This window comes from Protomyctophum bolini (genome assembly GCF_963924005.1).
Source record: "Protomyctophum bolini genome assembly, chromosome: 16".
Lineage (NCBI taxonomy): Eukaryota > Metazoa > Chordata > Actinopteri > Myctophiformes > Myctophidae > Protomyctophum > Protomyctophum bolini.
This window is the reverse complement of record NC_137877.1, coordinates 4,078,825-4,104,923: the sequence shown is the minus strand read 5'-3', so window position 1 is coordinate 4,104,923 and position 26,099 is coordinate 4,078,825. Positions and strand designations below refer to the sequence as shown.

The 26,099-nt window shown below is 43.5% G+C and overlaps 1 protein-coding gene across 1 annotated transcript in view; it reads right to left on the bottom strand.

The window, feature by feature from the left end:
• lrp1bb (low density lipoprotein receptor-related protein 1Bb) overlaps nucleotides 1-26,099 on the bottom strand; it is a 634,358-nt gene that overhangs the window by 321,664 nt on the left and 286,595 nt on the right. The window contains exons 13-18 of the mRNA XM_080786185.1: nucleotides 23,482-23,701; nucleotides 21,066-21,255; nucleotides 17,331-17,453; nucleotides 15,668-15,817; nucleotides 12,551-12,676; nucleotides 10,878-10,994 (exon numbers count right to left, since the gene is read on the bottom strand). Of these exons, the coding sequence (XP_080642311.1) occupies nucleotides 10,878-10,994; nucleotides 12,551-12,676; nucleotides 15,668-15,817; nucleotides 17,331-17,453; nucleotides 21,066-21,255; nucleotides 23,482-23,701 (926 nt within the window). The remainder of the gene's footprint in view (nucleotides 1-10,877; nucleotides 10,995-12,550; nucleotides 12,677-15,667; nucleotides 15,818-17,330; nucleotides 17,454-21,065; nucleotides 21,256-23,481; nucleotides 23,702-26,099) is intronic.

Sequence of the window (26,099 nt, the reverse complement as noted above, 5' to 3'; positions counted from 1 at the left end):
GCCTTCATCGCTTGGCGTCATGACTGCCCAAAACGTTTACTGCAGAGTGGCACATTATGGACTATTAAATTAGGTAAATAGACTTTTTTTGCTGAGTGCCGCACCCTTTCCTTTTTTATAGAAGTTGGACGTATACGACCATATAGGACAAAGCACCCGGTGGTCAGAGCACAGGGGAATACCGTACACCACAAACATATTTTAGTTTCACTATACTTACATCATTGATATAAATATTAATAATTTACAATTGTATAATATTTCCTCTTATACCCAAGACGTGAACCCAGTTTCCTGTGCAACAACAAGTAGTGTTGTTGTTGTTGAAGACCGTATAGGTGTAAACATTGTATCTCTCCTTTGTTCTATATCGATGTGTTATCCCGATTGATCCCAGGAGCAGCTTTTTACTATTTGTACTATTTTTATACCTGCACACCTCCTGAGCACCTTGGTTTTGCCTCCTTGCCTGTGTTGTTGTTGTTTGTTTGTTTTTTACCATAGAGCTAATAAAGCCTGCCTTGCTTGCTCAGGGGAGATAAGAATCTTGACTCTTCAAGTCACATTGATCTCTTTGAAACATGACCTTTGACACAATCTATAAATGTCTCAATAGAAGAGCACGGGGAGACAAAATGCAACCACGGCCGATTGTATTCACAATGATTATCATACAATAACCTGCTATAGCATACAGACTGGACCAAAACAATAAATAAATGAATAATAAATAAAAAAAAGAAAACGATGAAATCTACATTATATACAGTAGCCTATAGTGCTGTATAGAATATGTCGCTGTCGGCTGAGAAACTTGGATGTCCAAAAAAATAATAATCACACCCGTTTGAACTGAGTGGTGCAACTCCTCTCTCTCTCTCTCTCTCTCTCTCTCTCTCTCTCTCTCTCCCTCTCTCTCTCTCTCATTAGCAGGCAACAGTGCAGCACTATCTCTCTCTCTCCGTTTCTGGCACAACAGCGCCCCTACTGGTACTAATAGTCATACTCGTGCTCATTAACACACAGGCGGACACATAGGTACATATAGGTGAACACGGACATTGCTGTTCCTTGGAGTGGTCGCACCACTCAATAACATGTGATTTATTCCAGCAGTCAATATATTAACCCATTCTGACCGGGCACCCATTTTGGTGTTAGCATCATGTTATGCTTTAGCTATTGAAAAATAGCAGATCTACAAGCTCATATCGCGCCACCGAGTGGCGCGATACGAGCTTGTAGGTCTGCTATTTTTGAAAAATCGAAGAACGACTGACATTTTTCTAGAATCTGATCTCAGGTCAGAATGGATTCATCAGACCAGTGTGTGTCCAGTGGAAATCTCGTGTGAATCTGATCTCAGGTCAGAATGGGTTAAAAGCGTCCATCTGGAGCCAACCCGTTTGGCGTGTGTGCATTTCTGTATGTCACGTTGAACAGTGTATGACTCCATGTCATGCTTTATTAACCCATTCAGGCCTGAAAAAAATTGTCTTCTAAATCCTGACAGTTTTCTGAAATACCTATGTTTCTTATAGGCCTACGTGTATCACTCAATATTTCATGTCAAGGACCCCAAATATTATCAGTAATTGGCCTCCGAGACCCCCCCATCTGAAAATATGATGATCTAGGGACCCTCCCCAGAAGCAAAGATTTGAGTTAAAAACGATTTTTCAAAAATAGCAGACCTACAAGCTCGTAGCGCGCCACTCGGTGGCGCGCTACGAGATTGTAGATCTGCTATTTTTCAATAGCTAAAGCATAACATAATGCCAAACACCAAAAGGGGTTCCTGCCCAGAATGGTTTAATTAGGAGAGTTACCCAACAACAAGGCTCTGGTGAGATCAATGCGTCACATCACAGCATTAGACGCATGCATCAAACTTTCTAATTTAGTAACGTCAAATTGGAACAAGATGTTAGCAACAAGTCTATGCTTCTAAAACAAAAAGACTGATCACCACATTAAGACGACGACGCGGGACGGGAGGGAAGAAGAATGATCCGTCCGCAGATGTGTGTGTGTGTGTGTGTGTGTGTGTGTGTGTGTGTGTGTGTGTGTGTGTGTGTGTGTGTGTGTGTGTGTGTCTATTCTTAGGGTTAACCCATTAAGACCCGAGGGCATGATTCTACAAATGTCTTCTAAGCACAGTTTTTTTCTGGAAAACCTAGGTTTCTATATCCGTGAAACTCAAAACCTCTTCATTTGAAGGACCCCTACAAATTACGTATTTAAAAAATATATTTTGTTCCAGAGCAGGGACCCCCAGAAACAAAGAATTGTATATGTTTCTTCTCCCTTTGTTCCCCTTTATGATGAATTCCTGTTCTGTTCTGTTCTTTGACTATTATAGAAGTGTCTATTTGTACGTCTCTAAATGTTTTGATGAATTGAACATGGTGGACCCTATATATGTTGTAAACAAGTGTAATGCTTAATTGGGGTCGTCCACTCACAGTTAACAGTCTTTGTATTGAGTTTGTGCTTGAAATATACTGTAATTCTGCAAATATTTAAATCAATCAATCAATGATTTAAAAATGTTTGCTTTAAAAAAAAAATATATATATATATTCAAAGAGTTGTGGCAATTTTCAAGATTGTATCAAAGTGACGCACTATATGAGCTTGTAGATCTGCTATATTTTTTAAGAACATACATATATAAGCAAAGTATGGAATTAAGGCTTTCCCGGTTCCAAAGGGTTAATCTGAATAATGTAATTGACTGAACGCCCGAGTGCCTGAACAGTTTAATCAATGGCGGGAAACAAACGACCATACTGAGGCTGTAACACAAACTATATATAGTTTAATAGTGTACCCCGTATGGCTGTTGGCAGTTTAGTAGCGCCTGTGCTGCAAAGCCCCCCCTCTTTCACAGACCGTTGGGTTAGACATGCAGTCACACCAGTGGGCCACATGGAGACAGTTGCCATGCACACTGCAGAAAACAAATTAGCGCCGTAATCAAGACAACATCTGCTCCGCCAAGAAAACAGGGGAAAAAAAAGAGTCTGTCAACTACATACCTCTATACTGACGAAAAACGGAATAAAAATATAGACTGAGACTATAAGACTGAATGATATTGACAACTTTGTCAAGAAATAAAACACAGATTCAATCACACGTACAATATTGCATAATACGTTCTCAAAGTGAGGTCCAATGACCAAAGAAATGGGAATTTTAGAATGCCAACTACAGTGTCACATACAGTATATGCATTATTGTGTATTTATCTTCCTTCCATTAAGGCTCTTTGCTCACCAATGTGCTCAGTCTAATTCATGCAGCTGTCAATCTAACAGCTGACTTTATGACTCCTCCACGCTGTCAGCTATAAAGGTATACTTATTTGTGTGTCGCCCTTATGTTTAGCACAGGTCCGTATATGGACATTCAGTATAACATCTCTGTTAAGACTAGACTATAAGAACGGTCTGAGAATGGGGTTGAAAGAGGCTGCTGGAACAGGCAAGGAGGAGGCCTGTTCCTCACTCTCTGTATGTTGTTACTCTGCCTAATTTTCTTAATACATTCTCAATACTTCACCCTGAAGAACTTTATCATTCCTTCATCTTTGGAAGATTATTTAATCTAACAACAGTTACTTGAGAAATGGACCCTTAGTTACAGGCCCATTTTTGGTTCCATTTGCAAATCTCAGAGTTATTATGGTGCTTGGTCCTTGGAATAAAATAAAAGTTTGAGAACGGGGTTGGAATTGGTAGTGTTAACAACTTGCCTGGAGGCAATCTGCCTCGTGTTCTCCCTCCCCATCTCCTATACACAGTAGGCTACCTACTTTATCTTTAGGACTTATATATTTCACACATTATTTTTACCGGATGCCTGGAGCTTTTATTGACTTGCAGCTTGAAAAGAAACTGGAGTCTACATTTGCATTGATTTGTCGGGTTCCCTGCTGCGCTGGATGCTACAGGCACACGGGGGGGGTAGAAGACTCATATCTCTAGCTACATCCAACAAGAATCATCTCCCAACCAACAGTATATATTTCCCCTCCTCAAATACATTATGTCTCCGCAGTGACAGCGATCGTCTGGTTGGAATTTAACCCATTCTGACCTGAGATCAGATTCTAAAAAATGTCTGTTTGAAAATGACAGTTTTCTGAAAAAAAAAGCTATGTTCCTATGTCAGTCATTCTTCGATTATTCAAAAATAGCAGACCTACAAGCTCGTAGCGCGCCACTCGGTGGCGCGCTATGAGCTTGTAGATCTGCTATTTTTCAATAACACCAAAACGGGTTCCCGCGCAAAATGGGTTAACATTCATTAAAAATGAAGGAATGGCATCCATAAATAATAGAGGTTTTTTTTCAAGTAGTAAACAGTGCGCGCCGGGGCTAAAAAAAATGATGCACCGCACATTCATAAATAATGGTGACTTTGGGGGAGAGATCAATGCACAGAGATTGTATCTGCTAAACTACTGACAAAACAAATACAAATCAGCGTCAATCTGAGCCGGGTGGGCACCATGCGGCCCCCTGCACCACAGGGCGTCAAGTGTCCTACAATACACAGTCACTGCAGTGGAACTATACAACCTTGTAGATCGGCTATTTTCAAATGATGTCCAAAGTGCCCCTTTTGGGCTTGTTTTCAAGGATGCTAAAAGGGTTTCTTACTGAGCTTAAGCCTTAAGGTTAGGGTTAGGGTTAGGTATAGTTTTACTGAGGTTAGGGTTAGGTTTAGGTATAGTTTTACTGAGGTTAGGGTTAGGTTTAGGCTTAGTTTTACTGAGGTTAGGTTTAGGTATAGTTTTACTGAGGTTAGGGTTAGGTTTAGGTATAGTTTTACTGAGGTTAGGTTTAGGTATAGTTTTACTGAGGTTAGGCTTAGGTTTAGGTATAGTTTTACTGAGGTTAGGGTTAGGTTCAGGTATAGTTTTACTGAGGTTAGGGTTAGGTTTAGGTATAGTTTTACTGAGGTTAGGTTTAGGTATAGTTTTACTGAGGTTAGGGTTAGGTTTAGGTATAGTTTTACTGAGGTTAGGTTTAGGTATAGTTTTACTGAGGTTAGGGTTAGGTTTAGGTATAGTTTTACTGAGGTTAGGGTTAGGTTTAGGTATAGTTTTACTGAGGTTAGGGTTAGGTTTAGGTATAGTTTTACTGAGGTTAGGGTTAGGTTTAGGTATAGTTTTACTGAGGTTAGGTTTAGGTATAGTTTTACTGAGGTTAAGGTTAGGTTTAGGTATAGTTTTACTGAGGTTAGGGTTAGGTTTAGGTATAGTTTTACTGAGGTTAAGGTTAGGGTTAGGTATAGTTTTACTGAGGTTAAGGTTAGGTTTAGGTATAGTTTTACTGAGGTTAGGGTTAGGTTTAGGTATAGTTTTACTGAGGTTAAGGTTAGGGTTAGGTATAGTTTTACTGAGGTTAGGGTTAGGTTTAGGTATAGTTTTACTGAGGTTAGGGTTAGGTTTAGGTATAGTTTTACTGAGGTTAAGGTTAGGGTTAGGTGTAGTCTGTCAATCACAGCGACTGGCCAGTCACAGCGCACCATTTACTCAAACGCGAGGCAGAAACCATATTAGCTTCAAGGATACGCTTCAATGCTTATTTATCTCGCCTGAAATCAGGCACCACAGTGTCTGCTAAGTGAGCATCCAGCTAGGGTGAACTCCTATGGAGTAAGTAAATAGAGGAGTGAAGGAATCACAGACAACAACAGTATGGGAGAAGAAGAAGGAGAAGAATATGTTTTTTTTGCAGCAGCACAGCTTGATTATGATTGAATGAAGCCGAGCATGAACTTTAATTACTGCTTACATCCCGGAGTGTTTTGTGACGGAGTACCGGAGCAGGGTTTAGGACAACACAAAGGGAGAGGAGGAGTACCGGAGCAGGGTTTAGGACAACACAAAGGGAGAGGAGGAGTACCGGAGCAGGGTTTAGGACAACACAAAGGGAGAGGAGGAGTACCGGAGCAGGGTTTAGGACAACACAAAGGGAGAGGAGGAGTACCGGAGCAGGGTTTAGGACAACACAAAGGGAGAGGAGGAGTACCGGAGCAGGGTTTAGGACAACACAAAGGGAGAGGAGGAGTACCGGAGCAGGGTTTAGGACAACACAAAGGGAGAGGAGGAGTACCGGAGCAGGGTTTAGGACAACACAAAGGGAGAGGAGGAGTACCGGAGCAGGGTTTAGGACAACACAAAGGGAGAGGAGGAGTACCGGAGCAGGGTTCAGGACAACACAAAGGGAGAGTACCGGAGCAGGGTTTAGGACAACACAAAGGGAGAGGAGGAGTACCGGAGCAGGGTTCAGGACAACACAAAGGGAGAGGAGGAGTACCGGAGCAGGGTTTAGGACAACACAAAGGGAGAGGAGGAGTACCGGAGCAGGGTTTAGGACAACACAAAGGGAGAGGAGGAGTACCGGAGCAGGGTTTAGGACAACACAAAGGGAGAGGAGGAGTACCGGAGCAGGGTTTAGGACAACACAAAGGGAGAGGAGGAGTACCGGAGCAGGGTTTAGGACAACACAAAGGGAGAGGAGGAGTACCGGAGCAGGGTTTAGGACAACACAAAGGGAGAGGAGGAGTACCGGAGCAGGGTTTAGGACAACACAAAGGGAGAGGAGGAGTACCGGAGCAGGGTTTAGGACAACACAAAGGGAGAGGAGGAGTACCGGAGCAGGGTTTAGGACAACACAAAGGGAGAGGAGGAGTACCGGAGCAGGGTTTAGGACAACACAAAGGGAGAGGAGGAGTACCGGAGCAGGGTTTAGGACAACACAAAGGGAGAGGAGGAGTACCGGAGCAGGGTTTAGGACAACACAAAGGGAGAGGAGTACCGGAGCAGGGTTTAGGACAACACAAAGGGAGAGGAGGAGTACCGGAGCAGGGTTTAGGACAACACAAAGGGAGAGGAGGAGTACCGGAGCAGGGTTTAGGACAACACAAAGGGAGAGGAGGAGTACCGGAGCAGGGTTTAGGACAACACAAAGGGAGAGGAGGAGTACCGGAGCAGGGTTTAGGACAACACAAAGGGAGAGGAGGAGTACCGGAGCAGGGTTCAGGACAACACAAAGGGAGAGGAGGAGTACCGGAGCAGGGTTTAGGACAACACAAAGGGAGAGGAGTACCGGAGCAGGGTTCAGGACAACACAAAGGGAGAGGAGGAGTACCGGAGCAGGGTTTAGGACAACACAAAGGGAGAGGAGTACCGGAGCAGGGTTTAGGACAACACAAAGGGAGAGGAGGAGTACCGGAGCAGGGTTTAGGACAACACAAAGGGAGAGGAGTACCGGAGCAGGGTTTAGGACAACACAAAGGGAGAGGAGGAGTACCGGAGCAGGGTTTAGGACAACACAAAGGGAGAGGAGGAGTACCGGAGCAGGGTTTAGGACAACACAAAGGGAGAGGAGGAGTACCGGAGCAGGGTTTAGGACAACACAAAGGGAGAGGAGGAGTACCGGAGCAGGGTTTAGGACAACACAAAGGGAACGAAACGGAGTACCGGAGCAGGGTTTAGGACAACACAAAGGGAGAGGAGACGTACCAGAGCAGGGTTTAGGACAACACAAAGGGAGAGGAGGAGTACCGGAGCAGGGTTTAGGACAACACAAAGGGAGAGGAGGAGTACCGGAGCAGGGTTTAGGACAACACAAAGGGAGAGGAGTACCGGAGCAGGGTTTAGGACAACACAAAGGGAGAGGAGGAGTACCGGAGCAGGGTTTAGGACAACACAAAGGGAGAGGAGTACCGGAGCAGGGTTTAGGACAACACAAAGGGAGAGGAGGAGTACCGGAGCAGGGTTTAGGACAACACAAAGGGAGAGGAGGAGTACCGGAGCAGGGTTTAGGACAACACAAAGGGAGAGTACCGGAGCAGGGTTTAGGACAACACAAAGGGAGAGTACCGGAGCAGGGTTCAGGACAACACAAAGGGAGAGGAGGAGTACCGGAGCAGGGTTTAGGACAACACAAAGGGAGAGGAGGAGTACCGGAGCAGGGTTTAGGACAACACAAAGGGAGAGGAGGAGTACCGGAGCAGGGTTTAGGACAACACAAAGGGAGAGGAGGAGTACCGGAGCAGGGTTCAGGACAACACAAAGGGAGAGGAGGAGTACCGGAGCAGGGTTTAGGACAACACAAAGGGAGAGGAGGAGTACCGGAGCAGGGTTTAGGACAACACAAAGGGAGAGGAGGAGTACCGGAGCAGGGTTTAGGACAACACAAAGGGAGAGGAGGAGTACCGGAGCAGGGTTTAGGACAACACAAAGGGAGAGGAGGAGTACCGGAGCAGGGTTTAGGACAACACAAAGGGAGAGGAGGAGTACCGGAGCAGGGTTTAGGACAACACAAAGGGAGAGGAGGAGTACCGGAGCAGGGTTTAGGACAACACAAAGGGAGAGGAGGAGTACCGGAGCAGGGTTTAGGACAACACAAAGGGAGAGGAGTACCGGAGCAGGGTTTAGGACAACACAAAGGGAGAGGAGGAGTACCGGAGCAGGGTTTAGGACAACACAAAGGGAGAGGAGGAGTACCGGAGCAGGGTTTAGGACAACACAAAGGGAACGAAACCGCACCGCGCAGCAATTGGCACGCACGACGTGCACGTGCATAGGCGCACACACACACACACACACACACACGTGACACGCACACGCACACACACACACACCCCTGATGGAATACAAATAGTGATTCAAAGGGGAAGACAGGGGGGACTTTTAAGACTTAATTTTTTACCCACACTGTTTAAATGTATGCCGATAATTCAGCCGTCTCCGCCTATGTTATTTGTTTATTTTAAACTCCTTAACCTTACTGTCATTAAGCCATTTTGGGCGGGAACCCCTGATGGTGTTTTAAGCATTATGTTATGCTTTAGCTATTGGAAAATAGCAGATATACAAGCTCGTAGCGCGCCACCGAGTGGCGCGCTACGAGCTCATATGTCTGCTATTTCTGAAAAATCGACCGAAGTACGACTGTCATAGAAACATAGCTTTTTCAGAAAACAGTCAGGATGTAGAAGACATTTTTAGAATCTGATCTCAGGTCAAAATTGGTTAAGGAACTGAGGAATGTTGACATGAAGCACCGTGCGCTTGTTCTTCTACTCCCTGTTGTACAGTAAACGGTACCGTCCGTCCGTCCCCTCCCCCTCCCCCCCTTCACACACACGTCACACACACGCTCCCAGTGTATTCCGGGACGTACTGTACGTGGCGAGGCTGATGGATTGTATAATACCTCCGAGGCTCAGGCTTTCAGAACAGTGTGAACTATGTTGAACTGCACAAGTTGTTTGGCACGGCTTTCCAAGGCTGCGAGAGGCATGTAGTTATATTACACATCCCGCTCCAAAGAACACAGCATCAATAATTCCACCTCGTAACGCGAGGGCCCCGATCTCTCTCACGTGGTGAAATGTTTTACACGCAAAGTAAACTTGTATCTAAATATAATAGTGTGTGTGCTGTTGTGAGTTTTGGACAAAATCTGTGCTTCAACTATACTGAAATTATAGAGAATTTTTATCAGGAGGGACAAACACGGTAGTAATTTCACTGATGGGAATTCATTTTTATATTACGGTGTTATTTCTTTCAATTTGATTATCAAGTCCCATTAAATGTGTTGTGATTTTTTTAGCGAACATTCTATTAAATTGCTGAGCTTGTAGATAGATTAATTGAAAGAAATCAGACTCCCGAGAACAGAACAAAGTGTACACATATTGCCTCAGTCGGAGGAGAAACCTCATTATATTATTTACCTGGTTAAAGGGAATATTTGCAGCTCCCATGTAGACCTTGGCACTGCGCAAAAAGCTTGGATTACGGATGTGTATATTACAGGAAACTCCTGTTAAACTTTACAACAAACTCCTGTAAACTCCAGACTTGTACCATCACACCTGTATATTATCGTATATTAACTGTATATGCTGCTAAACTTGAGGTTTACGGGAACAATACAGTCCGTTAACTCCTCTTTTCACGCAGTGTGGACTGCAGGGGTATCAAACGGGATTAGGCAGGGAGCCACAAAAGTCAAATGACTTGAGACAGCGGTGGCGGAGGGGTCTTGATATCGGAAGGTCGCTATAGTTCGTATCCCCGGACCGGCACGTTAGAATTACCACCGCTGAAGTGCCCTTGGACAAAGCATTGAACCTCCTCTACCATGAAATGTTCTATGAGCAGGGCCTGGCTGTAAACAAGTTCTTGAGCTTAGTCCAGTTACCCTGCTGGGTAAACATAGTACCTTTCCTTTCCTTTCTTGAAGTTGGGGATCGCATTAAGACCGTCGCAACAGAAATGGACACAATGTTAATGGTTAACTGCTTCACCGTTTGCTGATTGATAGGACACAACAGATCCAGATCCAATATGGACCTGCTTCATACTGCATTCGTTCATTTTGCTGTTTGATAGGACACAACAATGAACATAACATGTCCAATATGGACCTGCTTCATACTGCATTCGTTCATTTTGCTGTTTGAAAGGATCATTTCTGTGCCAGTCCTTCAGTGCACAACTGCACATGCAGGCTTAGATTTGTCGAGTGTGTTCTGTGTACGGGTCATTGTCATGGAAGTGTCATTGTGGTGAGAGTATTGGAGGCAGGCTGGCAAGGTGAAGTGTTCACATGTTCGTACGGAACCGGTTTGAGGCTCAGAACACGGATGATAAGAGCACAATGTAGCTCTTATGATGTGTTTGAAGTCAGTGAAGATGGAGAAGGTGGAAAGTTAGTGATTGCGAATGTAGTGAGCGATTAATATGTAACCCTAGGCAGAACTGTCTGTCTGTCTGTCTGTCTGTCTGTCTGTCACCAGAGGGTGCAGCTATCACGCGCACACGGAGAAAAAAGACTCACCACAGGACGCCGTCTCGTCAGACATGTCGCCGCAGTCGTCGTCGCGGTCACAGCTCCAGGCGTGGGGGATGCAGCGGCCGTTGGCACACGAGAACTGGCTGGGCTGGCAGGGCTGGGCTGGAGAGCAAGGCACAAGGCAGCGGTCAGCGGTGCAACGTATTATAAGTACACTTACTCGTACCCCAGGAGGTTTTCAACGTTTTGGGCCGGGGGCCCCCACAGAGATGCTTTGGCAGTGTCTCGGGACCCCCCTCCCTGCCCCCCAATATAAATTGACTGCTACAATAACCTTAATAATAGAGACAATACACCATAAAAAAATACTGAAACCAGATAATCATTAGGGAGGGTGTATATGTGTAGTGTACTATTATGTAAACTCTTCATTTCCATTTTCCAGCCATTCAGTTACAAAACTTTTTTTTTAAAATATAATTTGGGGACCCCCCAAAATAATGCACGCACACACACACACTCCTATCCTCCTGGTGGAGACCTGTGACACTTTTTCTAGTTATTCTTTTTTTCCTCTTTTGCTTTTATTACTCATCCCATATTTATTTTAAGAGAGCGCGGTTCTGCAACTAAGAAATATTTTCTCAAATGCCGACGTGTCAAGGGGGGGGCTGTGTGGCGTGACAGTGACACCTCCAATGATCGCCACATCAGCGGGGATGTCATAACGTGCACCCCGGCACGGCGGCACGCACTCCCAGGTTATCGCTCAATCACACACAAAGGGGTTACGATGCCATGTGAAGGCCAACACGGGGGAAATCGGCAGTCGCTTCACGGTGCTCCCTGCAGTCAACACGCTGCTTACCCGGGCCGGACAGACAGGACAGCACACGCACGCGTGACAGCAACGCCCTGTGATCTCTCACTGCCGTGTAATATGCATGTCAACCTCGACGACAGGGTGGCATTTATCATCCTCCAAGCTAATGCTCATTGATCGAACCTCCAAAGGCTAACCCAGCCCCCTGAGAGGCACATCGTTCGTTGCCCCCCGCCCCACAGCTACACAGTAGAGACGTTATATGGGAGGGAGGGAGGGATGGATGTAGAATGGATGGAGCCATGCTGTGATTCTGACATGCACTCAGTTTTCGGGGAAAGGAAAGTCGTCCTCTTTGTAGGCGCTAAACTTCTTTGATGTTATACAGAGATCTCACGCAATGAGATTGATCTGATAGACGTGCTCCTCTCCGGAGCTCTGTGAGAACACAGAGCAGAACATGGCAGGTCTAGACGCTCTCACAACACCGTATGCTTCTGTTCAACGTGTTTAGATCTAACAGAATCCATCTGCGAGGAAAGGGATTTTTATAACTCACCAAAAAGTTTAAAAATCGATGTACTGTCTGTAAACCATTGATCTTTAGTACTTGATTCCTACTTGAGTCGACTTACTATAAAAAATAAAAATAAATCAGAACCGTCTGATCTACGGCCCCCGACGCTAGCGGACGTCATATCCCAGGCCCCAAATATACTCCGTCTATATCAGGGGTTCTCAACCCGTGGGTCGCGATCCCTCGGGGCTAGCCGCAATAAATGAGTTAATAAGCTACTAGATTCTGCCTAAACCTTTTCGATCAAGTTAAAAGAGAAAAAATATGATTCTTGTAGTCTAATCATTCATTCATTCGTTCATTCATTCGTTTACCCACCGGAGCAGGTCCTGTTGGATTCATCCTCGTTGTTTCCACAGTCATTGGTTCCGTCACAGAGCCACCGTTTAGGGATACAGCGATTGTTGTTGCACTTGAACTGTTCAACAGGACAGCTGTGGTTGTCTAGAGGAAGAATCAGAATAAAGAACTGTTCAACAGGACAGCTGTGGTTGTCTAGAGGAAGAATCAGAAGAAAGAACTGTTCAACAGGACAGCTGTGGTTGTCTAGAGGAAGAATCAGAAGAAAGAACTGTTCAACAGGACAGCTGTGGTTGTCTAGAGGAAGAATTAGAAGAAAGAACTGTTCAACAGGACAGCTGTGGTTGTCTAGAGGAAGAATTAGAAGAAAGACACTGAATACATAATATACAGTATATGAACTGTTCAACAGGACAGCTATGGTTGTCTAGAAATAATTAGAAGAAAGACAATTAATACATAATATACACACACAGAGATGAGTTTAATTTGTCTCTCTACTTCTACACGATGGAATCCAGACGGTTTAATACATGAGTTTAATAGTGGACGACGTCCAATATCTTCACTGAGAGTAGAGACGATGTTCAAGGTCAACAACAAGAAAGAATGTCTGTCTATTTTCACACAATGTTCTCCCATTGTGAAATGTCCCAGAAATATGACCGCTGGGGTTCATGTGGTTAACACTCTGTACTCCACTGCGTCGTGTTAATGACGCAAATAATTTCCCGCTGACAGACCACAGGCCCACGTCTGTCTGGGATCTCACACGTTTGGATGCTTTAATTGCATCCATAATGTCGTTATTTTTTGTGCAGAAACATATGAGGGAGAATCTGGATCTCATTATTTAATTATCTTCTCACATTCATTTTGGTATTTTGGTTTTTCACACTTTTGCTTTGCTATTCAGAGCTGCAATAAAAAAATAAAAAAATTGCATTGTAAGACTATACAAAATAATGATATATAAGCACCCTTTAAAGTGACAACATGCCTGATTTAGTCGACATGATTTCATTCACATAAAACATAATGCCCGCCTTCCGGAGGCCTTTCCGGCAGCCTGGCGGAGATAATCAGTACAAGTGAAATCTGGGTATAAATCAAATGCAACTCTAAAAGGCCTCTCAAACCAAGTGAGTTGTATAATTGCCGTTATGACACATTACATGTGTTATGAGCTCAGAACGTCGTACTTTGTCCCATTATGAGCCCTAAAGTCACTAAAGGCCGCGTGCACGGTTCCGGCTGTTCCTACCATGGATGCTAGTGGTGGCTAATAATTAATTATATTATAATTAATAAAGTACTATATCATATAATATATCATTATGCCGACACCGTTATTTGCGCCTGGAGGTGTGGGCGTGTTGGCAACGATTTCCCCAAAATTGCTAATTTGGCAACACACATTTGGGTTTAAAAGCACCCATGAGCCGTAATACCAAATCTGTCTGGTATAAAGCGGCAATGGAGATGTCCGGTATCAGGCACAAAATGGGAAGCTAATTTCGCAGACACGTTTAGTGTTAAGCTCTTAAGTTGTACATCTTAATGATTTTTTTATATATATCACAGTTTTTTTATGCCATCGGTTCTCTGCAGACAAAAAGGAGTCCCCCCCCGCGTGAAAAAATCATTTTCGGCTTCTTTTGCAATCACCTTTTCTTTCTCCACCCAGTTGGTCCTCCGTGATACTGTCACTCCAGTGTGAAATCACAGATTAGGACGACGACGAGGGGCCAAACCCTCCATTTTTTCTTTTATTTCTAGCTGTGGGAGACCGTGGAGAATGTTAACTAACAGATAAGATTGTCTCAGGCCACACAGGGGGAGCTTGATTTCAAAGCCTAAATCCCCCACTTGGCATTCCCTTTATACCGCCCGACATCCATTATTCCCCCTCACTTTGAGAGACAATTTTTGTCCCAGATAAAAGAAAAAAGTCTGAAGCAGCAATCATACGCAATAAAACAAACCTAGTTAGAGAGGATGATCGTTAAAGTAGATATCCCCAGCAGGGTGGATAATTGATTTCTCACTTCTGATCATTTGCGGGGCAGAGGATTGCATGTATGGTTATTTAATTTTATTTATATATATATTTTTTTCATTCTGAAAAATGAGTCAGCAGCAATGCAACGGCATAGAGCATAATGGTGTTTATCTAATCGATTCACTCAAAAGCAAAATAAATGGTCTCAAGGAAATTAAAGGGGAGACAGTACAGGGGGGGATGGGACGTTATTGACTGCTTAGGCCTGAGGTCAAAAAAGAAAAAAGTTCGCTCTGAAAAGAATATATACCTATTCAAAGATTTGTGCCGCATTTTTACGATTTTTCAAAAATAGCAGACCAGACAAGTTATATGAGCTTGTAGATCTGCTATTTTTTATTATTTTAAAATAGTGAGCTTGTAGATCAGCTATTATTTTCACTGCTTCTGTGTGACACTTAATGTGTCATGATGAAGTAGGACATTCATGAGATAAGAGGTTTCTGCCCGACAGCAACAATAGATGACTAAATTTGACTGAGGGACTGCCATTGGATTTTTTTGAATTTTCGTTTTTACCATGTCGTATGAAAGCAGGGAATCATAGCTTCAAATTGACATATTGGTTGTTCAGTTTGACACACCAGTTGTGGAGATATGGCTTATAGAGTAATGTCTTGCAGAGAAACAGAGAGTTGAGAAAACAGGCTTGAAAGGTTCACTTCTGTGGTCTCTAACATTACACCTATAGCTACATGTTTAAGCATTTATTTCATATTTACATGTCTTCTGTGGTCTCTAACATTACACCTAGCTACATTTATTTCATATTTACATTTCAGCTCTGACACTTATTTCAGACATGCTCTAGTATGTGAAGAGTCTGCCTGTGCTATTAACTCATAAAAAAAAGGAGGTGTTTCACCTCTGGTGAAAAGCTGGAGTTTGCGCGATGGCAGGCTTTCAGTCAAATTTGGTCACAGATTATGTGTCAGGAATGGAGACACGTGTACAGTAGCTTTCCGTTTGCATCTCTGTGTATGTACACACATGCACGCGTTCTGTGCACGTGCGTGCGTTGCGTGTGTGCGTGCGTGCGTGCGTTGCGTGTGTGGCGTGCGTCAGATACTCACAGCAGCTGTGGGCGTCCTCGTCGGAGCCGTCCAGACAGTCGTCGTCTCCGTCACATTTCCAGGTGTCTCGGATGCAGCGCTGGACGCTGCGACACTGGAACTCATCGTCCTTACAGCGCTGAGGCTCCGGACCGCCCCCCGTGGACACTTCTGGAACAGCAACAACAGGTCATGAGTCATATGAGTTCAAAGACCAGGAAAAAACCAATAACACATTTTTATTATTATATTTTTGGGGGCTTTACTGCCTTTATTGATAGTACACGGTAGAGAGACACGAAGCAAAGGTCGTCAGGCTCGGGAATCAAATCCTCAATCTACTCTCCACCATGGCGGCATTGTTTTTTTAATTTAACCTTTTACTTTAACCAGTAAAAACACATTGAGGCTGTGTCTCTTTTACAAGTGGGAACTGGCACAATAAAATTACACTTCAATACTACATCGTAAATGTCACATTTTGGAACAAGCAAATTAATCCATGATTCACCTCAAAGTACCTATGAGATAATAAATACAACAAATCACCAAAGTGCTAATCTTTTAGTAATCCCATTAGAGCCCATACTGTATATATGGAGAGTCTACAGTATTTAAGGAGAATAGATTTATTTTCTAATCTCATTAGAGCCTATGTTATGCAGCTATAGGTCATCGGCGCCCCGCGTAACAACAGATTATCTGTTTTTGTTTGATTGTTTGTTTTGTTGGCGGGGGAGTTATAACCACTTCAGCCCTATTTTATATTCAGCAGTATGACGGTGCCGTGCATACAACTGTGATTAGAAAGTTGTCGCGATGAGCTTGTAGATTTATTTAGTTTTGCTTATTTGATTTGATTTGATTTGATTATCTTTATTTTGAAACCTTCAGGTAAGACAGTCAAATAAGAAAAAAAAACAATATATATATATAACCACAATGCATGTATATTTCTGTTTTTAATGAAATAAGACAATTATAATGACAACAATGTGATCATTGGTCTTGCACCTGAAGTTCAAAAAGGAGTAGGAAGAAGTAAAAACTTATTTACTCCTACCCCCATCTTAAACATTCACCAATAAGTAATTGCAATAAACATATAATCCAAATTAAACTGCATCCATACGTACATACATACACACGTACGTACATGTGTCCATGTGTATGTAAGAACAATAAATGAGAAATCAAGTATAATAATTAAGAAATCAAGTATAGCCCGAGACAATCAACGTGCCTCATCCTCCACTCTGTAATAGTTAAGTAAGTAATTTTTGTACATCCTCTTAAATTGTACAATGTTGGTGCTTTGTTTGAGTAGAACATCATGTGTGAAATACGGACAAAAAAATAGATCCAGTTTGCACCCTCCCCTCCCTTATGGGACTTTACACTTTCCCTACAAAATCCTGCAGCACCATATTTATATGATCTTGAATCTGTATCTTTTTTATTCGCTATCCCCCACACAGACACAAGCTTGCAGAAGAACATCTATGTATTTGATGGTAGGATGCATTTAGGATTACAGTGTATATATAATATATATATATAGCCGGGGACGGCAAAGCCTCTCTTGAGCCTCTCTCTCTCTCTCTCTCTCCCTCTCTCGTGTGGCTCGCCGTCTGGATTCATTCCTGTGTTTTTCTCATACATATATATATATATATATACGTACCAGTGCAGGTGACATTGTTCTTCTCCAGGACCTGGTTGTCAGCGCAGGCACACACTCTGCCTCCTGGGACGGCCAGGCAGAGGGTACCACAACCCCCATAATTTACCCGGCACGCGTTGTCACCTGGAGACATGAAAGAGCCAAAATAAGGTTTCGTCTCGCTCGCTCACTTCACTTCACTTCGCCAGATTTTCCTCGACTCGCCTCGCTGCTGCTGTTGTTGTGTTTGTGTTGTCTGTTTTGTTCCTCCAAGCGGTGGTTCAAAGGTCGCTTTGGAAATGCGGCAACAACACCAGAGAATGTTTCCTTCATAGTTCATACAAAACTAATTTCCTGTACTGGGACGGATGGAGGTGCCAATGGCAGCATCATATGTAACCACATGTCACATGAATTATAGGGAACAATGCTGGGGAAAGCTGTTTGACATTTTTATCCTTCTTGGAAGAATAATTTGTCTTTTTTTTTTTTTCTTTTTGGAAACAAAAACCTACCCTACAAACAATATCCTCTGGGGAGAAAATATGTCTCTCTCTTCTTCTTTTTTCCACACTTAAAATAAACTGTCACATATATAAAGTTGAAGCATGAAGACAACGTTTGTCACTTCCATTTAACATTAAAGCCCCAACAGGCAGTGCCTGAGCCAATGAGATAAACGCGCTCTTGTTTTTGCGAAGGGGGCCAATCGGGGTAATGCTCAGAGGATTGGACAGCCAATTAATCTACGGCGTGACGCGGATGGAACGCTGGGGGAACTAAGGAACGGCCAGTGAATGAGGCAGCGCTGACCCCACGGCAGCAGCACATGTTTGGCCCCGGCTGCCTCTCATTATCTGTGGCAGTGCAGCTTTCTGCTGCTACATTAGACAGTTACAGTTACTGTACACATGGCTCGAACCGAAGCTAAATACTTCAGTTCAACATCCCACTTCCATTGGGTAAAGACAGCAGTGGTTGTTCCCCAAACTTTTTCGTGTCAAGGAGGACCCCCAAATGAACATTTATTAGGCCACGGACCCCCCCCCTTTAAAAACATATGCCAGTGACCCCGATAAGGGAGGATTTTTACGACTCTAGGAGTGATTCCGAAACATATTAATAATTGCACGGACACCCCAGTTTAACAAGCATTATGCTACGGACCCTCCATTTAATGGCATTTCTCTCTCTAGGACCCCCATTTATATTGTAAAACCACTGTTAATTTAACTCTGGGAGTGTACAAATGTACACTCTCTGAGTTACAGACCCATAAGGGTCCATTTGGTTCCATTTGTACACTCTGAGTTACAGACCCATAAGGGTCCATTTGGTAGCAAATTATCATTTAGCATGGGTCCCCCCTGGAACTCCCTCAAGTACCCCTGGGGGTCCCCGGACCCCACTTTGGGGACCACTGGGGTACAGTACCAACAAGGGCTCCCAAACTTTCCAGGCTGTGAACCCCCGAAATAATCACATTTGAACATGCTAATGGATACCATTCCAAGCAGATTGAACGGCGGTGTTTCTCCTTGTTCATTTTATCATGAACATGGATTACAGTAATTAGCCACGGTCCTTGATTGCAGAGCGCGTTCTCTAGACACGGCTTCACCTGTCTGTCAATTAAATAACATTTATTCTTTAATTGGCAGACAGGTTTCCACAAGGCCGCCAGACCTACCAGACGCAAACCTTGTATGTCCAAAACAGTTGGGTACCCTCAAAAAACATTCAGTAATCCTGGTCTCTACACTGCCTCCCCCTGGTCAGCCGTTCATTTTTTCATGTCATATGAAAGCAGGGAATCATATAGCTTCAAATTGACATATTGGTTGTTCAGTTTGGAGATACTGTATGGCTTATAGAGTAATAATGTCTTGCAGAGAAACAGTGAGTTGAGAAAACAGGATTGAAAGGTTCACTTCTGTGGTCTCTAATATTACACCTAGCTACATGTTTAAGCATGTATTTCATATTTACATGTCTTCAGTGGTCTCTAACATTACACCTAGCTACATGATTGGGCATTTATTTCAATTTATGTCAATTTCAGCTCTGACACTTATTTCAGACATGCTCTAGTATGTGAAGAGTCTGCCTGTGCTATTAACTCATTTTCTCCTGTGGTGAAAAGCTGTGTAGTTCGCGTGATGGCAGGCTCTCAGTCAAATCTGGTCACAGTTGTTATGGAGATACAAGGTTTCTTGCCCGGCAACAGCAGCAAATTACAACACAAATCGTGCCTAGACTACTTTACTAGCTGCTGAGCACCGGAGCGGTTCTCCAACCTCAACCAATGCACATCTTGCACAATTCTGCTGCTATACACTATCTGGTACATAGCACTATCTACTTAGTGACATGTTCAATATCTAGTCATCTACTTAGTGTTCCAACTAGTTACAACAACAACAGCAGGAATCCAGCATTGTTTGCCATATTCAACTGCATCCCTCCCTCCCAGTCCCTCCCAGTCCCTCCAATACGCTTCATGTCAGAAACACAGTGAGACACCGTTTCCACACCTGAGCGGAAAACGGCCGACAGACGGCCGCGGACAGAAGAACCTGTGTTTTTTCGTCATTTCCGAGTTTTTAAGACAGCTGGTGGACGGAAAAGAAGCTCTATACCTCCGCGGCTGACTGCCAAGACGGACAGATTCCCGGAAAACGGGTGGAGATTAATTTCCATCCTCCAGCTGTCTAAAAACCGCGGCTCTAAGGTAGATCTGGCTACAGCGAGCGAGAGAGAGAGAGAGAGGGAGAGAGAGAGAGAGAGAGAGAGAGAGAGAGAGAGAGAGAGAGAGAGAGAGAGAGAGAGAGAGAGAGAGAGAGACAACCACCGTGCATGCAGCAACACAATCACTGTCACCGGCCGTGCTGATCAGCAGTGGTGGCAGTTTGTCATGTGTTTTATGAGGTGACGGTCCTAATTTAGAGCCCTTGGTGTGGTTGTTAGTTATGTTCAATGATGTTTTTTCCCTTTGTAGTTTAGGGTTTCTTCCTCCTGGAGGCTGAAACCTTGACAGTCAAATGTGCCGATGAAACAAAAAACAAAAAAACAGTGATATAGTGACATCACAATATCATCCCCTCCCCTAACCCATCCACCATTTATCATACAACAGTAGCTGTGGGTGTGGCTTCAGTTCAGGTGGATCACCACCCATCACCACAAACCAGAAAACCAGGCATACTTAATGAACTGGTGGGCGTGTCCACATAAAAACAACATTTAAACAAATACTGTACACTTTTTCGAAAATAATAATCTTCCTCACGATGCGACGCATTGTGAGCTTGTAGATCTGATATTCTCAAAAAGATTTTCCATACATTTGAAAACTTGAAATGCCACATTTCTGCATACTGGGTATTCTTTTACTGTTGGTATCTTTAAGTACATTTTGATGTCAATAAGTTTGTACTTTTACTCAAGTACATTCTGAATTCCGGACATTTTACCTGCAACACAACAAGAGTATTTCTACATTCTACCCTTTTTACTAAGTACAGAAAACGTGAGTTAATCTTTTTCCCCTAACTGAATCTAAAAATGTCTTCTACATCCTGACAGTTTTCTGAAAAAGCTATGTTTCTATGTCAGTCGTTCTTCGATTTTTCAAAAAATAGCAGACCTACAAGCTCGTAGCGCGCCACTCGGTGGCGCGCTACGAGCTTGTAGATCTGCTATTTTCCAATAGCTAAAGTATAACATAATGCTTTAGGTATAGAAGTGACCTCTGACCTTGCTGACTCTGGGCGTCGTATACACGCAGGCCGAACAGCGGCGGCCGTTCGCTGCGCAGCAGGGTGACCTCGCCGGAGGTCAGGTCCAGCTGGTGGACGGAGGCGTTCATGTACTCCGTCCAGAAGATGGCGCTGCGGTAGTGGGAGATGCCGAACGGGTGGTTGAGCTCCTTGCCGTTGTACACCACCTGCAGGTTAGGGGGCGCAAAGGAGCACAGGAAGATTCAAATAAATAAACGTCGTGGACAATATAGTTATTGGTTGATGTAAATAAATGCAAATAAAATTATGCATAAAAATTAGATCGCCTCATATAAGAACCGTGATTGAAAGTTTTATCCGGGGCAGTGTTGTTTTCGTCGACTAAAACTAAGACTAAAACTAATGTTTGTCGACTGCCTTTTTTCCACTGATGAAAACTAAATGGAAACTAAATGAAAACTAAGCTATGACGACTAAAACTAAGACTAAATATACTGACAATTTAGTCGACAAATAAAAACTAGACTAAAATGTTAGGATGGGACTAGTGGACTAGTGTAAAAATCTGTCATCATATGATTTTCCCAAATGTTATAAGAATATGATGTTAATGTTAAGAATATGATTTTCCCAATTTTTTAAAGTAGCAGATCTACAAGCTGATAGCATGGCACGAAGTGACATAGCAGTGTAATCTGCTATTTTGATAGCCAAAGTATACAATGTGGTTAAAAGGATGCTATATTAATAGCATAAATTATGCTGGGGACCCCCTGATTACCCTTATACCTTTAATATAACATCAACATCAGTCACTTTAACCTGATATAACCTTTGGCTATTTGAGTTCGTAGGCCTATAACAAACCGAAACAAATCTTTACCCCAGTGTTTTCAAGCAATACTGACTCAATGCTGACTCAAGAAGAATTCAGGAACTGGGTCGCTTATATTGTTGTTCACAGCGTTTATTTCAAACAGTGTGGTGATCCACTCAAAGCTCAGGGACAACTCGATCCGCACATTCAGTCGCGGCCTCAGATAACCAATTCTGACCTGAGATCAGATTCTATAAATGTCTTCTGCATCCTGACAGTTTTCTGAAAAAAAGCTATGTTTCTATGTCAGTCGTTCTTCGATTTTTCAAAAATAGCAGACCTACAAGCTCTTAGCGTGCCACTCGGTGGCGCGCTATGAGCTTGTAGATCTGCTATTTTTCAATAGCTAAAGCATAGCATAATGCTGACACCGAAAGGGGTTCCCGATCAAAATGGGATAAACTGTCTCTCTGTCTGTCGGAAGTGTATGAAATTGACTTTGAGATATACTGTATATAGTCTAAACTTTGTGCCACTCTTTGCATTATCCAATGATCCGCTACCGGTCGCTCTCCGAGCCCCGAGCAAATAAATGAAGAACGTTTTCAGAGACCAGGAATTGGCTTGTAAATGTAATTTGACCCAAGGTCTGCAAAGAGTAGGATAGGAGGAGACAGAATAAACTCCATTCATCCCTGAGGGGGAAAGTGGGTCAGCCTTGCATCAAATAAAGAGAAAATACCAATAAAACACAGTCCCCGCCCCCCAGATAATAGTACGGTAAGATAAAGAAATAAACACGAATACAGTAAATGTTAAAAAGGCCACATTATCGCATTACACAGTAGACTATGCTGCAGCACCATGGTGTGCATAATAGATATTCACAGTATCGCAAAGCAAAAGTGCTTGTACTGAACAAGTATTGAAAAGTGCTGCTTAAGTATACCGTATACTTGAGTACATGTACCGAGTTACTTCCCCACACCTGCCTAGTTGGAAGAGACAAGGTCACACAGTCGCAGCTAAAAACGGTCCCTTGCCCACTGAACCGTTTAGAATTGCATTAGCCTACTTACTTATTAATCGCCCGTTTTCTTGCTTTTTTAATATATATATATATATATATATATATATGCACATACAACTGGAACTCCCCATCGGCGTGAATTTCGTAGACTAAAACTATGATGAAAAATGTTCGTCCACTACCTTTTTTTTCACTGACGAAATCTAAATAAAGGCTAAAAAAAAGAAAATAAAAAAATACCCAGCTATGATTAAGGTGTGACTATAGTGCAGAAGAGATCCAGCAGAACTAAAAGACTAGTCATTTCATGTTTGTTTGTGTGCAGATGTCATGCTCCAAAAATAGCAGATCTACAAGCTCACAGAGACGCGCAAGATTGGCTATTTTCCGAGAAATAGTTTGAATCATTGAGTTATTCATGTTTTAAGATTTCTGACCCCATCCATTAACATGGGGAGGAATACTTCCAGAGGCATTCCAGCCGGTGACTAAAATGTGACTAAAACTAAATGAAAACCATTGAAAAGACTATGACTAAAACTAAAATAAAAAACAACACTGTGGTTACGTTGGGGAAGCTCTCACCATCCTGCCGGTCCCGTTGAGGTGGATCCTCTCGATGTGGTCGTAGTAGGCGTCGCACCAGTACATGGTCTGGGAGGCGTGGTCCAGCGTCAGCCCGTTGGGCCACAGCATGTTGGACGTGACGAAGACGCGGCGGTTGGAGCCGTCCATCCAGGCCCTCTCGATGCGCCCGATGCTGTCGTTCACCTCGTCCTCCTCCCAGTCGGTCCAGTACATCCAGCTGGGACCAAGGGATGACATCATCATAAAAAATATTAATAATAATAATAATAATATGCTGTCGTTCACCTCATCCTCCTCCCAGTCGGTCCAGTACATCCAGCTGGGACCAGAGAAAGAAAGAAAGGTACTATGTTTACCTGCAGGGTGACTGGACTAAAGGTACCATGTTTACCTGCAGGGTAACTGGACTAAAGGTACCATGTTTACCTGCAGGGTAACTGGACTAAAGGTACCATGTTTACCTGCAGGGTAACTGGACTAAAGGTACCATGTTTACCTGCAGGGTAACTGGACTAAAGGTACCATGTACTAAGGACTAAGGAAGGAAAGGAAAGGTACTATGTTTACCCAGGGTAACTGGACTAAAGGAAAGGAAAGGTACCATGTTTACCCAGGGTAACTGGACTAAAGGAAAGGAAAGGTACTATGTTTACCCAGGGTAACTGGACTAAAGGAAAGGAAAGGTACTATGTTTACCCAGGGTAACTGGACTAAGGTACTATGTTTACCCAGGGTAACTGGACTAAGGTACTATGTTTACCCAGGGTAACTGGACTAAGGTACTATGTTTACCCAGGGTAACTGGACTAAGGTATATGTTTACCCAGGGTAACTGGACTAAGGTATATGTTTACCCAGGGTAACTGGACTAAGGTACTATGTTTACTCAGGGTAACTGGACTAAGCTCAATAACTTGTTTACAGCCAGGCCCTGCTCATATAGAACATTTCATGGTAGAGGTTCAATGCCTTGTTCAATAAGGGCACTTCAGCGGTGGTAATTTTAACATGCTGGTCCGGGGATACGAACTATAGCGACCTGCCGGTATCAAGACCGCTCCGCAAACCGTTCGAACACCGCTGCCTCAAAGATGAGGCAGACATCATCAGCCTCTACCAGATGATGAAATGCAGGCACGCATTGATTGATTTGTTTTGCTACAACAGAATATAACACAATAACAGAATATATAATATATATATAGCCTATAGGGCTGGGACTCGATTAACATTTTTAATCTGATTAAGTAGAGGCTTTGTAATTCATTAATCTAATTTAATCACATTTTAATAGCATATCAATATTCAACCGGAGAACAGTGAGACAGTGAGTGGAATGAGCTAGCTGGGGGAGTTTTGGGCAGTGCATTCCACTAGGGTGCTTTTTGCATTTGAGTTCTGACAGGTGGTCTTATTGCTAGACCTTAAACTCTACGCTACCTTTCAGTGAAATCCAAACAACATAATAAATGTCCCTGTCAGGCAGCCAAAAAAGGCTACGCTTCCTGTGGGCCACGGAAATGAACAAGCTACCGCCGTCCCTCTTATGAGCACCAATGCAAAAGAAAAAAAAAAGAAAAAAAAAACAGTGGAAAAAAAAGATAAATAAAAGAAAATCCGGTCGACTCGTCTCGACAACGCCAACCAAGAAAATAAGTCCCTTGTATGTGTGGCGGGCTGGCGATGAGCTTGAGTTAAGCCATTCTGACCTGAGATCAGATTCTATAAATGTCTTCTACATCTTGACATCCTTCTGAAAAAGCTATGTTTCTGTCAGTCGCTCTTCGATTTTTCAAAAAAATCAGACCTACAAGCTCGTAGCGCGCCACTCGGTGGCGCGCTACGAGCTTGTAGATCTGCTATTTTTCAATAGCTAAAGCATAACGTAATGCTAACACCAAAACGGGTTCCCGCACAAAATGGGTTAAGCTCCGGTGCGTTCCTCAGAGACGCGGCGGCGGTGGTATTTGCAAAGTGATTGGGTCAACGATTTGACGTGATCCGTTCTGTAGTAAACCGGGCCTCGGGGGGATTCCATGTGTTTGAGCGCCGCGCGGCCCCCCGGCCCCCCCCCCTGGTTCTCATCAATGATGGAAGCCTGCATGGTGGAGGAGGCAACGACTACATGAAGAGGAATGAAGCGTCCCTCTGTCTCCACCACTCATCTTTATGACCCCATGAATAATTCAGCCTTGGCTGGCACACGCACGCACGTACAAGCGCTCATGAGCTCAACACACAAACACGCACATTATATGCAACAGATGCATGTGCATGGAGGCACACGGCATTCACATGCAGTCGGTACACACATGCACGCATTCATGTACTGTATACACATGCATGTAAGGGAGACAGCAAGCGCACACACACACACACACACACACACACACACACACACACACACAACCTTGCTTTGAAAACTAACCAAGGTGATATTAAACGACACTCAAATGAACATCATCCACATCATGCATGGACACACTATATACACACACACACACACACACACACACACACACACACACACACACACACACACACACACATGCAGGTAAACAAGAACACAAACTGTTGTGTTGACAACTAACCAAAAAAAGCTGAAATAAAAGTAC